The sequence below is a fragment of the Spermophilus citellus genome (genome assembly GCF_964194105.1).
Source record: "Spermophilus citellus genome assembly, chromosome: 5".
NCBI lineage: Eukaryota > Metazoa > Chordata > Mammalia > Rodentia > Sciuridae > Spermophilus > Spermophilus citellus.
Window position 1 is genome coordinate 152,796,817 of NC_138186.1, and position 16,854 is coordinate 152,813,670.

The 16,854-nt window shown below is 38.1% G+C and overlaps 1 protein-coding gene across 7 annotated transcripts in view; it reads left to right on the plus strand.

The window, feature by feature from the left end:
- UTRN (utrophin) overlaps window positions 1–16,854 on the plus strand; it is a 529,451-nt gene that overhangs the window by 143,578 nt on the left and 369,019 nt on the right. For 6 of the 7 annotated variants that reach the window (XM_081294420.1, XM_081294421.1, XM_081294422.1 and 3 more), the window contains 7 exons: window positions 2,023–2,130; window positions 2,862–3,041; window positions 3,843–4,012; window positions 8,460–8,583; window positions 10,116–10,203; window positions 15,610–15,851; window positions 15,998–16,178. In XM_081294420.1, the coding sequence (XP_081150546.1) occupies window positions 2,023–2,130; window positions 2,862–3,041; window positions 3,843–4,012; window positions 8,460–8,583; window positions 10,116–10,203; window positions 15,610–15,851; window positions 15,998–16,178 (1,093 nt within the window). Of the gene's footprint in view, window positions 1–2,022; window positions 2,131–2,861; window positions 3,042–3,842; window positions 4,013–8,459; window positions 8,584–10,115; window positions 10,204–15,609; window positions 15,852–15,997; window positions 16,179–16,854 lie in introns of those variants that run through there. The other variant, XM_081294423.1, reaches the window with a different exon arrangement.

Here is a 16,854-nt window from a genome sequence, read left to right on the forward strand (position 1 = left end):
CCCAGTGTATTCTAAACTTTAATCACAAGATTTTTTTCTTGATGTTTTACTAGAATAAGTACTGAAGTTAACTGGGTAATATTTTGTAGCAATACCTTTGTTTAAACAGAATATTTTTTTCACTAGTTCTCACTACAGCAAATGAAAAGAAGGTACAAAGTTGCCACCTTGATTTTCTGGTCAGAATAGTGGCCTTCCACCGTGCTTCGAGAAAAGCAGCCATCAAAACAGAATACACAAATCAAAACTTTTCTTCCCAAATGATTGTGGTGTAGAAAATAAGCACATGCTCTGTTTCCTCATCTGTGATACCCATTTTAATTCTGTCAAATGAATTTCATTTCCACCCACAAAAAGCAAGTATATTCTCTTCAGGAGGGGAAAGAGAAGCCAAACCAAGGGCAGGAGGTTTTGTGGTTTACTAAATATGGTGGCAGATCCTACGTCTTAAAAAGTAGATTGCAAGATTTGTCCAAATATAAATTATTAGTCACTACCCCTCATTTAGTCATAATTTTCCTATTAAGAATCACATAATGAATCTGATTCTGCTTTCTAAAATATTTATGGTGTACTTCACAAATATTTATTTTTACTTGGAACTTTGTATTTAGGGCGAAGAGTCACAGAGAATGGTTTAATTCTTTCTTCAGTAATGACGGTCGAGAGACTTTGATTGCCAGAGAAAATCATGGTGTTACTTTCATATTAGCCTTTTATTCCCTCCCTCCCTCCTTTCCTCCCTCCCTCCCTCCCCCCTCCCTCCCTCCATTCTTTCCTCCCTTCTTCTCTTACTTCCTTTCCTCCCTCTCTCTTTCACCTGGAGGTGAGGAATAATTGAAAATTGATAAATAAAAGAATTGAGGAAGTGTTGATCCCATTGCACACACAGAACCAAAGCACCTGCTCCCTGCTGTGCAGGAAGGGGTTTCTGAGTCCGTACTAGATTTGGGGAGCATTATCCACAGTTGTTTTCCACTCCTCTTCAAGGTTATCTCTTTACATTGCTTAGCATCTTCTACTTAAGAATAAGCATTTTTGACCAAAGAGCTTTAAATATTGTTTAGGTTGGTTTTGGACCATCCTCAGATTTTCTCCTTTAATCATAATTGCTGTTGAACTTTGAATGTAAATGTACTTTTCCTGGTTGACGTTGTGGGAAGAGCCTTGGTTTCTGAATGAGGGTCCTTACTCTAGCTCAGCCATTAACTAGCCAGCTGATCTTGAATATATAACTTCACTTCTCTGTTTTCCTCTCTAAATTGTGGGCCTGGGACAAGACCATTTTGAATCTTCCTTTGCCTCTAGATTTATAACATATGATTCTTTCAGAAACATAGATAGCTGTATTTAGCATTTTGTATCCAGCCACTGCCCTGAGCATTAGGTTTAGTCACTATATGAGTCTGTTTTCTGTTGCTATAGCAAAATTTCTGAGGCTGGGAAATGTATGAAGAAAACAATGTATTTAGCTCACAGTTTGAGAGGCAGTGTCATATGGCAGGCAACATCATGGTGAAGGTACATGTGAAAAGCAGTGATCATATATGGTGAAGAAGCTAGAGAGCATGGAGTGGTCAGTTTTGTTCTTTTATAATGGTTCTGTTTTAGGAATTAATTGGAGTCCCATGAGAACTACACCTTTCTGACGGTAGCACCCTAAGTGACCTCCCACTAGACTCCACCTCCTTGAGGTGGTTCTACCATCTCACACCTTGAAACACTGGGGACCAAACTTCCAACATGGCTCCCTGGAGAACATCCACATAACGTATCCTACTGTAATCATTACCCAGGTTCAGGTTAATGTCAAGTTTATCTCTTGTAAATCTTATAATGTTAAATTGCTAAAGAAAGGTGGTTTTCTGGGTCATTTGTGCCTCTGACTTAGATGTTTGTAATCCTTATTAGAACCCAGGTAAAGGTGAAGCCACTAATAAAAATTTGAGATTTGGGAACTTGATTGAACTGACCTAGCAAATGATTTCTTGGATATTTTCCGACTTTCGTTATTACTTGTAGTGCCTGTTGAAAGCCTGGCTTACCGAAAAAGAAGAGGCTTTGAATAAAGTCCAGACAAGCAACTTCAAAGACCAGAAGGAGCTAAGCGTCAGTATTCGACGTCTGGCTGTAAGTCATGTCGTTGGCAATGTCTTTCCTCACTGTGAACACCATACCTGACAAGAACAACTTAGAGGAGAAAAAATTCATTTGGGCTCACTATTTCAGAGGTTCAGTTCATGGTTGACTCTGGGCCCCAGGTGAGGCAGAACATCATGGCAGAAGGGCACAGTGGAGGAAAGCTGTTGGCCGCAGAGAGAGTGAGAATCTAGGGACAAAATATAGTCACCAAAGTCCTGCCCCCATTGACCTACTCCTTCTGGCCACACCCTACCTGCCTACAGTTATCACCTAGTACAATAGTCTTTTCAAATTTTTCATCCATCAAATGGATTAATCTACTGATTAGGTTATAGCTCTCTTAGTCAAATCACTTTACCTCTGAACATTCCTGCATTGTCTATCATGAGCTTTTTTCGGGAGACATTTCACATCCAAACCACAACATTCTGTTCCTGGCCCCCCAAAACTCATGTCCATCTCACAATGCAAAGTGCATTCTGTCAGTGTTCTGTGTTGATGGTTAATAGGATGTAATGAATGAGGATTATAGCTCAGGACCTGGCAGGACACTGTTGTCATGCGTTGATCTGGAACTACAAGTCTTATGTTTTAGTATAGTGAATCACATTCCTTCTAAATTTAACGAAAAAATGAACATGTTCAAATTTCCTGATTGGGGAATAGGAAGACAGAATCCTGTTGAGAGAGAATTGTCTAATAAGTATCTGAAATACTAGATTTTGAAGGAAGATATGGAAATGAAGCGCCAAACGTTGGATCAGCTGAGTGAGATTGGCCAGGATGTGGGTCAGTTACTTGATAATCCCAAGGCGTCTGAGAAGATGAACAGTGACTCGGAGGAGCTGACTCAGAGATGGGATTCTTTGGTTCAGAGACTAGAAGATTCCTCTAACCAGGTACCTTTTGATTTGGATAGAATGTTGTACCAGGAAGTAACAATTTAAATGTTCAGGTCGGTTTGGGCTTTTATGAAATGAAAGACTTGTTGGTGAACTAAAAAGTTAATTCCTCATATCTGATGAATAATTGATAATGTGGAAATCTTTCTTCCATTCTCTAACATAAATTTTAATAGATTTTCCAAAAACTTAATATTCAGTAGTTCAATCTGCAGTAATTAATAACACTTAGACATATCCAGCATATAATCTTAAAATTTTAAATCTTAAGTAATCTTATTAATCTAAAATATTTTGTGAATTGAAATAAGACTTTGGTATAAACATAAATGTTTATAGCAACATTATCAATAACAGTAAAAAAAAATGGAACAACCCAAATGTCCATCTGTGGATGAATGGATGAATAAAACATGGTATAGCTAGGAAATGCAGTTTTACTTGGCCATAAAAAATAATAAAAGTGTTAACATGCGCTACAGTTAGGGATGAATCATGAAAACATGCTAAGTAAAATAAGCCAAATGCCAGATTATATGATTCCATTTGTTTCAAATGTCCAGAATAGACAAATCCTTTGAGACAGAAGGCAGATAGCTAGTTGCCAGGGTTGGGGGGTAGAGTTTGCAAAGTTGCTCTTAAGAGAGATGAAGTTTTTTTGGGGGGGGTTAGCAAAGCTCTGCGAATATACTAATAACTACTGAATTGTACATTTTCAAAGGGAAAATTTCTGATATGTTATTTATATCTCGAAAAGCTCTTTATACAAAATTCAAATTTGTGTGATTTTTATCTCAGGTGACTCAGGCTGTAGCGAAGCTGGGGATGTCCCAGATTCCTCAGAAGGATCTTTTGGAGACGGTTCGTGTAAGAGAACAAGTAACTACCAAAAAGTCTAAGCAGGAACTGCCGCCGCCTCCTCCCCCAAAGAAGAGACAGGTCCATGTGGACATTGAAGCTAAGAAAACGTGAGAACAGAGAAATTCTCTAGACCCAGTGTTGTACATAGTGTATTTGGAAGTTGACACTTATTTTGTACTAATCACTAATGATGTGCAAATTGTGACAAAATTATTATTATGGAAATTCAAGTCTGAAGTGCCTTTGAGTCATTTGAATATTCTGCTTCGCACTAGCTAAGCATCTACATTGTGCTGGATGGTTTTATTTATCTCATGTTTAATTTGCCAAACTGTGTGGAGAAACTCTTCTGTCTTCCTTTCCCATCCTTTACCTTGGAATGAAATGATCGTTCACAGCTCTTCATTTATTCTTTCTTTCACAATTTACAACTTGGACAGTTTTGCTTTAGATAGATTCTTTTTTCTTTGTGAATCTTCCTCTACTCACCATTAAAAATGATTTCTATCAGGAAAACAACTCCTTTTTAGTGTCCCCTTTTTCTTCTCATTCCTTTTTTCATGTTTCCTTTGGTTAATTCCTTTGTCAGATTCATTAACAGGTTCTTCCTGTTTGGCATCAAGGTTCCACCTTTGGTGTGAAATGTTTCTTTTTGCCTTACTGATTCAAAAGAAAACTCAGAGTCTTTGTAAGAAGAACGCTCACAGCAGACATCTGTTGAACTCCTGCTGATGTCAGATTTCTGTTCAGCCCTACTGTATTCCAGGCACTCTATCTTACATGCACCATAGTGGTGCATCCTCAAAGTGACCTTTGATGGGCACTGTTATGCTTCATTTACAGTAGGACCCCATGGCTTGATTAAATGGGCAGGGATTTGAGACCCAAATGAAAGTGATATTGCTTTTTCTAATTAAGTTTTTTTGAGACAAAGCAGGATTTCAGTTTTATCAGATGATTTTCATTTTGATCGTAATCCTGCCTCCTAGTAGCCTCTTCTTGGAGGACCACTGTATCTCTGAGTTGTAAGCAGCAGCTGTGTCACCTTTACTCTTGAAGCCAAGGCAGCCAGGTGGAAGATGATCTGGCACAGATCCTACGTCTCCTAAGTGTCTGTTAGCTGCCAGGTGTATCTGACAGCACATCTCTCAGTGCTGACTTTGTGCATTTGAAAGGATGGAAGGTTGGGAAAGACTAGATGTGTTGCTGTGAAAGTTGAATTTAAACATGTCTGTAATGTATCGGGAGCTTTCTGGGCTAGAAACAGAGAATGTACCCAAAGTGGTTAAACAGTGAGGTCCTTACAAGAAAAACAGAAGCAGGGCAATTTTAACAGGAGAGTGTACTTTGATATGCCTCCACCTTACTCTCTGCCAGTTTTTCACCTGCAGCCCTGTCTTCTCAGCAAGAGACTCCCCTGGTATCACTGGCCAGAATTCACCCAATTGTTTGTGTGGGTTTTTTTTTTTTTTTTAAGAATTTAACCTTTTTATTTATTTGTTTTTATGTGGTGCTGAGGATTGAACCCAGTGCCTCACCCATGCTAGGCAAGCGCTCTACCATTTGTTTTTGCCATGTACGTGGGAGGTTGAGATGGTTTGTTTTGTTCAGTCTCTGTAGTTTGGCTTCTGGGGGATTCAGTCAGTAAGGGAGAGGTCTACAGAGAGGATAATAAGCAACCAACTCTGAGGACCACAGTTATTCCAGCCCATGATTGGATTACTACAGACATTCCTTCAGTTAATTCTTGGACAATTAGAGGCTTGAGCACGGGTAGTTCATTAGAGTAGAAGGTGGTTAAATATCATTATTAGAAATGCTATTTCTGCACCCATAGTCTGCCCCCTCTAATCTACCCATGAGTGATTGCTCTTCTTTCTGGAGCAGTATGGAGTCACATAGTTCCTCTTCAGAATTTGAAGACAGCTTTCATAGTCCACTTCTCACTGTCCTAAAGGCCAGAGTGTCTGTAAGTATTCCTAGTGTGACATGGTTTCCAGATCCTGCAGATCTTCATTCTGCTCTGGAAGCCACTGTTTACTTGTCTTAAGATGACCTGCCTGAGCAGCTGAGAGCCGTAAATAACACTGCTTCCTTCTCTTCTCATGATGTCATTGGTGGTGGTGTTTTGCCTGCTCCGGGCATGGCTGGACAGTTGTTTCTTACAATCTGGATATCTGTTTCTGTGACCTGAGATCATTGTACCACTTTTGCTCATTTGGAATACAGAAGTATATCGAATCTCCAAGATCATTTCACACATGTGATCTTTGGATGGCCTTCCTCTTTTCTGAAAGGTTAGAGAGGTGGGATGACAGGAGGAGTCTCCTGTTTGTGCAGACACCTTGGCCTCTGGGTGTTTACCCAGAGCATCATAAAATTTGGGGAAGGGAAGTATAAATTGTTTGCATTGAACCTAATTAACTATAAATAAGAGAGGAAGATAGTGCCAAGCAGGGAAAGTCTGGGGATAGGAGGACAGTCCATATCTTGCTTCAGGATTGATTGGTGTTAGTAGTCTGGAAAGTTCATGTGTCAATGGGGATGATGGTGCTTAGGGGGTCAGCCACCAGAGTGTTCAGTCAAGGTTTTAACTTACATTCAGGAATGTGGAACAGTCTTTTGTTAATTTTGGCTGGTAACTGTTAACTGATTAGCTTCCCTTATCTCTTCCCCCTCCATCCTCTAGTCTTTGTAATTAAATTTAAACATCTCGGCATTTTAGGTGGAAATCCTATCTTGGTAAAAGGTCAGTTTATTCATTACTCACTAGAAACAGATCAAGAGACATTTCCCAAAGGAACTAAGGTAAGAATCCCAGCTGCTGCTTAAAGTACTGAGAACACTATGGGCAGGAGGATGGGCTGCCTGGATTGAAGCCCAGCCCCGCCATTTATTAGTGTGGCACAATTACTGTAAAGTTCAGTGAGCTCAGTTGAACATACTTCAGTGGAATATACTTCATAGGGCAATTGTGATTCTTAGAGTTAGTAATATGCATCAAAATGCTAAGTGTTTTAGTCAGCTGGTTCTTGTCAAAAGCCTGACAAGAACAGTTAGAAGAGGAAAGGTTTATTTTGGGGCTCACAGTTTTAGCAGTGTCAGTTCATAGATGGCTAACTCCATTGGTCTGGGCCTGAAGTGGGCAGAATGACATGGCGGAAGAGTGGAGGAAAGCAGCTCAGAACACTGAACGAGAGAGAGAGAGAGAGAGAGAGAGAGATAGATAGATAGATAGATAGATATTGGGAGATTGGGCAGGACAAAATATAAGCACAAAAGCCATACTCCCAAAGACCCATCTCCTCTAGCCACATCCTACCTGACTACAGTGGCCATTCAGTTAATCCTTATCAGAGGATTAATGCACAGATTAGGTTAAAGCTTTCATAACCCAATTGAGTTCCCCCTAAGCTTCTTGAATCATCTCACACATGAACTCTGGGGGATACCTCATAGCTAAACCACAACACTCAGCCAAGGGCCTGGTCTCTGGCCAGCAGTCAGTGACTGTTTCTCTTGTTCCTCCTGTGGTACTATTGACCTGCCTTTGCAGTACCTCTTCCGACTGTCCACTTTCCTCTTTTCCACTGTCACTGTCTTAGTTCTGGGCTTTTCTCTGCACTTGCCTCTCTTTAATTCTGTCTCCTCAGTGAACACAAAAGTATGAATAGAATTAAATCAGTTCCATTTTAAAGTCTTCCACTCACTTGTAATTGTTCTTCCGTTAAGTCAGAATTCCTTAATATCTCCTGCAGAACCTTCCATTAACTGGTCCCTGGGATTCTTGGCCACCTTGTCCATTATCCTTACCTGCAGGTGCTTGCTATCCAAACACACATAACAATTTGGAGATTGTAAAATATGACGTTCCCATCCATCCCTTCCTTCCCTCCCTCCCTCCCTCCCTCCCTCCCTCCCTCCCTTCCTTCCTTCCTTCCTTCCTTCCTTCCTTCCTTCCTTGTTTTTTTGTAAGGAAAACTGCTAAGTATAGCCATTGTTCTACACTGGAAGGCCATCCCTTCCCCATTGGATTAAGAGCCATTCCTGTGAATTCCTGGAAGTAGAATCTAGCAGATTCTTTTGTTATTGCTCTTGCTTGCTAGTGACTGGAGGCTCCTTGAGGGCTGAGGTTTGTGTGTCTCATTCTTCTTGATATCACAGCCCACGCCCGTGCCTGGCATGTAGTTGTACTTGATAATTATGTTTGGAACAAAAAAGGCATTAAATTTAGTAGTGTTTGTACTTGATTTCTTCTGTTACTATCTAACCAAATGTAGTTCTTATTATCTTTAAGAGTATATAAAAATACAAGGGGTTCCTTCCAAAGTTAAAAAATTGTAATTTGTTATTTATTAATACTACAGTATTATTACTCAGTTCATACTCTTAATTATCCATGTATGATCTTAGTGTGGTTACTATATTTCTGGGTTACTATTTGGGAGCATTGTTCGAAGACATACACCCAATGGGCATTTGAATTGTTCTTTCTTGAACCAAGTGAAACAGGGAAACAAAATGAGAGGTGGTAATATCTGAATCTTAACTCAGGTTTGATGCTGTAAGTGCAGAGCTGATGAACTGGATTCTGAAATCAAAGACTGCCATTCAGAGTTCAGAGATAAAAGAGTATAAGAAGATGCAAGAGACTTCAGAAATGAAAAAGAAGTTGAAGGTAAAAAAAATAAAACAAAAATACTATACTGAGTAAAATATTTCATCAGGCTGGATTTGCTGTTGGCATAAGAATGTGATGGGATCCAGTGTGATAAATGCAGCCATAAGATACCTTTTAGAACATCGTAGGAAATTTTGAAAACTTTTGTCCTGGCTCTTGGAGGATTCCCCTGTGGTGGAGGATTGTTTCTCCTTTTCTCCTCTGCAACTGTCCAGGTCTGCATGGGCCATGCTTCCTAAGGTTATGATCCAGTTTTCATTACTATTTTAAACCTGTTTCGATCTACTTGAATTGTAATTTATGACTTTGTGTTATTTCAAAGATGTTTTGCCTTCTGAATACAGTAAACTATTTCAGATCTCAAAATGTCTTCAATATGTTCTCTTTAAAGAAGAAATACTTCAAAAATTAGATAAAGTTTGTATCCATAGATTCCACATGTGTAGACTTCACCAACTGTGAATTGAAAATATGGGGGAAAAAAGTTTCCAGAAAGTTCCATAAAGTAAAACTGATATTTGTTTTGCACTGAACACTTAGCTGAGTCCAGGAGAAGGAAGCCATGTGTGGACACATGCAGCTGTTCTGTAGCCTCCCACTGTCCCATCTCATGCACCCTCAGCCTCTCTAGCACTCCTTACTTACCTCCTGTCTTATTCTTGTACTATACTGTTTTACCTAGGATGGTGGCTTTTGTACTGATCTCATACAGACTTATTTCCTTGTCATTTTCACCCCCCAAATATACGATAACATCTATTTATGTAACATTTACACTGTATTAGATATTATAAGTAATTTAGAGGTGATTTAAAGTACACCAGAGGATTTCTTGGGTTAACTGTGCCTACTAAACCATTTTGTATAAGGGACTGAACATCCTCAGATTTTGGTGTCTGCAGGGGTGTCCTGGATCCAATCTTCTTCACAGATCCTGATAGATGACCTTAAGAAAATTATGAAATACACTTTAAATCTAAAGAACAAATAATATTGTCATTCTTTAAAAATAATATATGAAAAATGCTTGCGGTTGAAGTTAGCATTAGACTTTAGAAATATAAAAACACCAAGGAATAACACTGAACTCCAAATATTTCCCTTTTTCTTGTTGTTATCATTTTTCCTCTGTGATGTCTGTCATAGATCATTCAGTTCTTTGGACTCAAACCATTATTTTTATGGTGTGGAATACTCAGACTATGTGACTAGAACCCTGAATCTAAAACAGTAATTTAACTTATTTCTTCTTGATAGAAACTCATCATTATAGTGTGCATTTTTTTCTTATAGAAGAAGCTGAACTTTTTAGTTGTCATTATTGTTTAATTTATCTTTTCATATTTATTCATTTCTGGGGTACTGGAGCGTAGCCTGGAATTGTATAGTTTTTTTTTTTTTTTTTCGGTGAACTTTGAAATGCTTAAAGAAAATTTGAGAGGGACATTAAACATAAAAATTTAAAATAGAATCGGCATTTTATTGAGAAGAAAGTTTACACTGTTCTTATATTGGAACTTTTTCTCCAGGGATTAGAAAAAGAACAGACAGAAAGGTGCCCCCAGCTGGATGAATTAAACCGAACTGGACAAATCCTTTTGGAACAAATGGGAAAAGGTAAGACCCTTGATTTTTTTTTTTCCACAGATTATTTCAGATGGTGACATTGAATAATATTGCAGTTTGACATAGCCAACATCTAACACTCTACTCTCTTTTTTGTTAGAAAAATTATTTTCAATTTTTTTTTTTTAGGCAGCAGGATCTTTTAAAATAAATTTTATAGGGAAGTTAATTAGCAAAAGGAGATAAAAGCAAAGTCATTCTTCTTTTATGGGGTCAAGGAACTAAAAGTGAAACCTCAGCAGGATAACTAATGTCCAGTGGACAATTTTAAAACCTCATCTTTTGGGGTTGTATATTGAACATTTTTTTCACAGGCAGATGAAGTTACATTAAGTTAAATCCATAGTGGTATTTGAGTTTTTGATCACTTTCAGTGCATTATATTATTTTGCTCTAGGGATGTTTTTAATAGTAAAATATGATGTTGCTTGTATTTGAAGTTTTTACTTGAACTAAAGAACTTTAAAAAATTATTAGTGTATTTTTTTTTTTCTCTGTGCAGTTTAGCATATGGTTCTGTCTTTGGTCTAACTTTGAGGGATGTTTCTTATACACCTCACTCCTTCCTCTAAGAGTGGTCAGTGCTCTGGGTCTGCTGTCGCTCTCCCTGACCAACACTGAAATACCAATGCAGATTTGGGAATACTAGTTTGACAAAAATCTCAAAGCAGTGGTTTCTAATCTTTGGTTTTTGACTTTTTATTATGAAAATTGTAAGCATATTCAAAGCAAATAGAATAGTGTAGTGAACCTCTTTGTACAAGCTACCCACTTTGAAAATTAGTGATGATCTGCCATTCTGGAGTTCTCTGTACCTTTGCCACTCCTTGTCCTTTTGAGTATTATTATTTTTTGTAGGTTTTTTTTATAAGTGAAATTTGATTACACTGAAGTATATGAGACCTAGTTGTGCTGCTTTGACAAAAATACCCTGCGTAACTTACATGTGCCAAATCATTCCAGAAAGTGATCTCATGTCCCTTTTGGATGAATCAATCTCCCTCCCCATCATGCCTTCTGAAACAACTCTGCTCTTATTTTTTTTTTTTTTGAACCTTACACTATTTTTGCCACCAGTCTTTAAGAAAGTATCTCAGTTTATTTTATCTATCTATTTATCTATCTATCTGGTATATATGAGATTTATACATAAACATAAACACAAAATATGTAGCATATATCCACACATGTGTCCCATATATATTTATTTATTTCTAAATTATGCAAATGTGTCATTGTCAATCCATATAATTACCAAAGTTTAATATCTTTTTTTAAATTTTATTTTTAAATTTTTTTATTTATATATGACAGTGGAATGCATTATAATTCTTATTACACATAGAGAACAATTTTTCATCTCTGGTTGTATACAGAGTATATTCACACCAATTCATATCTTTATACCTGTTAAGATAATAACATCCATCACATTCCACCATCATTTGCAGTGGGTCATGCCTGTAACCCCAACAACTTGGGAGGCTGAGGCAGGAGGCCAGTCTAAGTAATTTATTGAGACCCTAAGCAACTTAATGGGACCCTTTCTCAAAAAAAAAAAAAAAAACCCAACAACAAACAAAAACATGTTGCTGGAGTTGTAGCTCGGAGGTAGAGAACATGCCTAGCATGTGTGAGGCACTATGTTAGATTCTCAGCACTGTATATAAATAAATGAAAAAAATGAAGGTCCATCAATATCTAGAAAAAATATTTAAAACAAATTTCAAAAACATAGGAAAAATAGGGATGAGGGGCTGGGATGTGGTTTATCATCCCCTGGGTTCAATCTCCAGTACCAAAAAAAAAAAAAAAAAAGGAAAAAAGATAAATAGTGTTGTATGTTCTTTCAAAATCCACCCTAGCAGATTGTCTTAGTTATCCCATGTGTGGGCCTCCTACCTGGAGATTACTCCTTCAGATATTTTCTTGAAGATCCAGAGACACAAGCAGACCATAATTTCCCTTGAGATGCTGATTCTTGCAATCATACTAGACAGCTGGGTGTTGAATTCATGTCCATTTCTATTTTACATTCTTTACTTGTACCTCAACACTGTGCCTTGGACTCTGTGTGTCTGGTGTGAAGGTCGGGTAGCTTCATGAGTCTGCCCATTGAGATTACCCCTCACCTAGGTTAGCGTTTAGTCGATGGGCAGAGGCAGAATTAATGAGGATCCAGAGGGAAGACTGCCTGGGTGAGAAGTTGGAGAGAGGTGTCATGTTATAGTGGGGACAGCAGTGACTTGGGGGCTGGGTAAACTTGAGTTCTCCTGTCCTTTTCTAATTTATTGACTTTGAGAAGGTCAGGGAACACTTGTTTCTTTGCTTCTGTATCTAGCAAGTCAAAGAGTTCGTTAGCTGACTTAGCTTTTGTTCAATAAAATCTGTGAATAGGCAGCACCTAAAAATACACACTCTGGAAATTAAATTTACATGAAATCGCTACTCACAAAGGTCAAGCGCAACGTGGTGGGGTGTAGGGGTGAGGCTTTATTAAGGAATGGATTTTGTAACCTACTGTATGTACCTGGTGAGTTTCTTAGGAAGTTTTTTATATTTTCACTTACTTTTTTTAAGCTTTAGTAGAACTAGGAGTGCTTTCAATAGAGAACAGTAATTCTATTTTTTTTTTTTAGAAAAGACTTATCGGTTATTAAAATTTTTTAGGATGAGCCAGGAAGGTGGGAAATGGGGACATTGATCTGAGAAGATGTGTTTTGGGTACAATTTTCTCACTTTTGTGGGCGTGTCTGCCTTTGGTTAAAGAGGGAAGAAAAGGGATATTTTTCTGTCTCCCACCATTATATCCATTATTCAGAATTTTCAGTAACACATGTTACTTTTCTACATGTGTTCAGTGCTGTTACTCCTGTTGCTGTTTTAATACCAGGAATGTTGAACAGATATGAAAGCACTATTGGGTGATTCTTCACTTGTCCCTCTCAAGAGTGTGAAACAAATTTTAGAATATGGATAATGAATGTAGAGGAATTTTTTTACAGAATGAAGTATGGCCAACTTCCGCCTAGGTGTGGATGCAGATAAATGACTCAGTTCTGTTAGAAAAGCAAATGAAATTCTTCTGTAAAACAGATGCTTAAATAATCATGTCACTGTTTTCCTAAAACCAGTTCTGTCAAAAAACCCAACACTACCAAGTCTGATAGGACTTCTCTGCCTAATAATGCATTGACTTAAGTTTTGAGATGTCCCATAGAGCATAGTATGTTTTTAAAAAAAATAAAATAATTAAATTTGTTTGACCTTTCCAGTTGATATACCAGATTTTCTTGGTTTAACTTATCTTATTCCTGGGTATTGTCAATAATGTCACAGTTGGGACTTATATATTGTGACTTTATGAGTCAACACTTATTATGGCTGGCTAAGTATAAAAACCTATGAACTCTGATGTTGGTTTTTTGCTTTGTCAACTTTTCCCAGATTTCAGTGGTGATAGTTCAAAAAGCATCAAGTGAAGTGAGAGGAAGTGGCAGGAATGTGTTATATTTTTGTCCCTTTTACATAATTAAAATGAGGTGCTTTTATTAATTATTACTGATTTTGACTTTCAACTAGTCATATTCTAAGTGTTGAGTGTTCTGTAGAAAGAGAAAACTTACAGTTGGGTCTCTCTGAGCAAAAATAATTATTTCCTTTTTTAGGATGCAAATTGTGTTGTAGTTATTACTTGATGTCATTTTAGCCAGCAATGTCTCAAACATAGAGAAGGGGAGATTTCACCTTTTACAACTGGTTTGAAGGGGTGAAATGAAGGGGGGTCATGAGAGACTGTGAATCAATAACTCAAGAAGTTTCTTTAGCTGCCCTGGTACCTGCAGTGAGTACCTCTTATCTGATTTCTAGTGGGGTGACAGTTTTTCATCTCAGGAATTTTATTTACCAGTTTAATTTTCTTCCTTGTTTAGCCATTTAATAAATTTCCCTGAAGTGGATGCAGTTATTCTGCCTATGTCCACCTAGACTAGAGATGATCTAGCAGGAGTGAAGCCTAGATCTCCATTGTGCAGAAAAATCATGACTCGTTGTGTTTATGACCCACATGAACAGGGCTATTTGAACTTGGGTTGTGGCATGAAAATTTTGCCTAGGTTGAATGTGTCACCTCTGTAACAGTGGATAGTGAACTTCAGCCACGGACCTGGGGTACATTCAAATCCTCTAATATATTTGCATTTCTAGTTTTCAGTGGGTAACAATGTACTATTGAAATTTTTAGAGTGGTATTGTCAGTGGACCATAAATGCCCTTTTGTTTTCCAGGCCTCCCCCTCTCCCTTTTTTGGGGGGTTGATTTCTCATTACCCTGGATTTCTGTTGCATATGTTCACAAAGCAGAACTGTTTTATTGCCCTCCCACTGAGTTATTGAAGATGAGAAGCCTGTCCTTTCAACATGCATGTTCTCTGAATATAAAAATTCCTTTGCCAATTTCCCAAACTTTCTCATCGTCATTTTAAGGGATTTGATCTACTAAGGGAAGAACTGTGAAGAGATCTATTGTTAGAGTCACATGCAATGGCGCATGCCTGTAATCCCAGGGAGTCAGAAGGCTGAGGTAGGAGGATTGAGGCCAGTCTTTGCCATTTAGCAAGACCTTGTCTCAAATAAAAAACAACACCAAAAAAAAAAAAAAAAGACCTATTATTATTATATATTAAAAAAACTATTTCTAGGAACATTCTCTACCTTTCAAAAATATGAGGCAAACAAAATTATAAGAGTCTTATAAAAATAATGGCATTCTCTTCTGATATATTTCTAATCTTACCACACTTTGATGTTTTGGACATTGACTTATATACGTGCAGTGCCCTGTAGGCCTGGCTGATGGCTTAACTTTCCCACATGTGCCTGGTTGCTTCCCAGAAATTGGAATTCTTGCTATTTATTTTGTAATTTATATGACACTGTGGTTTGATCTCCACAGGCTTGCATGGCCTCTTCCTTTAATTGGCCAGCTATCTTTATCTCTCACGACAGAGGGTCTTGATTATGATGTCAGAGGCCCATACAAATCCAGGCCATTGAATTTAGTTCCCTGGCTCAGGTTATAAGGTAGCAGAGTACAAAGAACACATTCTGCAGAAAAGGTAGTGGCCACACTGCACTGATGTGCCTTTTGAGGTAGCAACACTGCCCTGAACTGCCATCTCAGGGCCCCCCCACCCTCCTAGGTCAAGCAGTTAAATATGCCTAAATATTTTTTAAAGTGCATCGTTATAATTTTTCATTGTTGTGTTAAAAGGGACACAAGGACGTGATCATTATATGTGAAGTTACCTCGTTTGGAATAACTTAGAATGTGTGGAACCAATTCAGAACAAAGTTTTATAAAACTCTGAAGTGCCTGCTTATTCTTTTGTCTGTGTAGAGGGTCTTTCTACTGAAGAAATAAAAAATGTTCTGGAGAAGGTTTTATCCGAGTGGAAGAATGTATCTCAGCATCTGGAGGATCTGGCCGGAAAGCTTCAGCTTCAGGAGGATATCAATGCTTATTGTAAGCAGATTGATGAGCTTGAAAAGATCCTAAAGAAGAAGGAGGAGTGGGTACAACACACACCCTTTTCTAAATCTCCCCAGCAGTCCTTGGCAAGTTTGAAGGATTCCTGTCAGGTAAGGAGCCAGCCGCCTGGAGTATGCCAGAGTTCTAGGCAGGTGCTTTTTTTGTGTGTCATGAAATTTTAGTTAATTCTGCTCTGATGGACTTTCTGGGGGAGATTCCTTCATTGAGTTATGTGATCATATTTTCTCTTCCACAGAGGGAACTCAACAATCTCCTTGGCCTCCAACCCAAAATTGAAATGGTGCGTGCAAGCTGCTTGGCCCTGAGGTCTCGGCCTTCGGTCCCAGGTTTTGTCCAGCAGAGCTTGGATGGCTTTCTGGGCCACTACCAGGCTGTGCAGAAGGATTTAGAGCATCATCAACAACAGCTAGAGAATGGTAAACCCATTCCCTTGGTTTTCTTACTTGATGATATTAATATCTCCTCTCTGTTTGCCTGAATCTAAAAATTATTCCCAATACTTAGATTGTCAGCGTGTTTATGCGTTACACCAGTTTTACGTTTTCTTTGGCACCATGTGGTTCAAGGTCTTAAAGTATAATCAGACTGTTTTCTGGGCTCACATTTGATTGGAAAAATACATACACTTTTCACATACTCTAAAAATGTGTTAATAGGATCTAATACTTTTCTTAAATAAAGTGGTTTTTTTGTGTGTGTGTGTGTGTGTGTTCGTATGTGTGTTACTGGGATCGGAACCCAGGTGAGCTCTCTTCCCCTTAGCTTTATCCCCAACCTTTTTTATTTTGAGATAGGCTCTTGCTAAGTTGCTCAGGCTGGACTCAACCATGTAATCCCCTGCTTTAGACTCCCTGAGTACCTGGGATTACAGGTATGTACCACCATGCCTGGCTTTAATATTTTAAAAGGGGAAATAGGTGTTGTTTCTTCCTTTGGACCTTCTCAGTAAGATTAGAAAGAATGATCACTTTTTTCTTTTCATTCATAATGATTACGGTTTTAGCAATACCATCCCTTTTTTGAAAAAGAAATCATGTTCTTCTTCTAAAAGATGAAAAATTTTAATGAGATTTTACTTTTGCAGTAAACCTG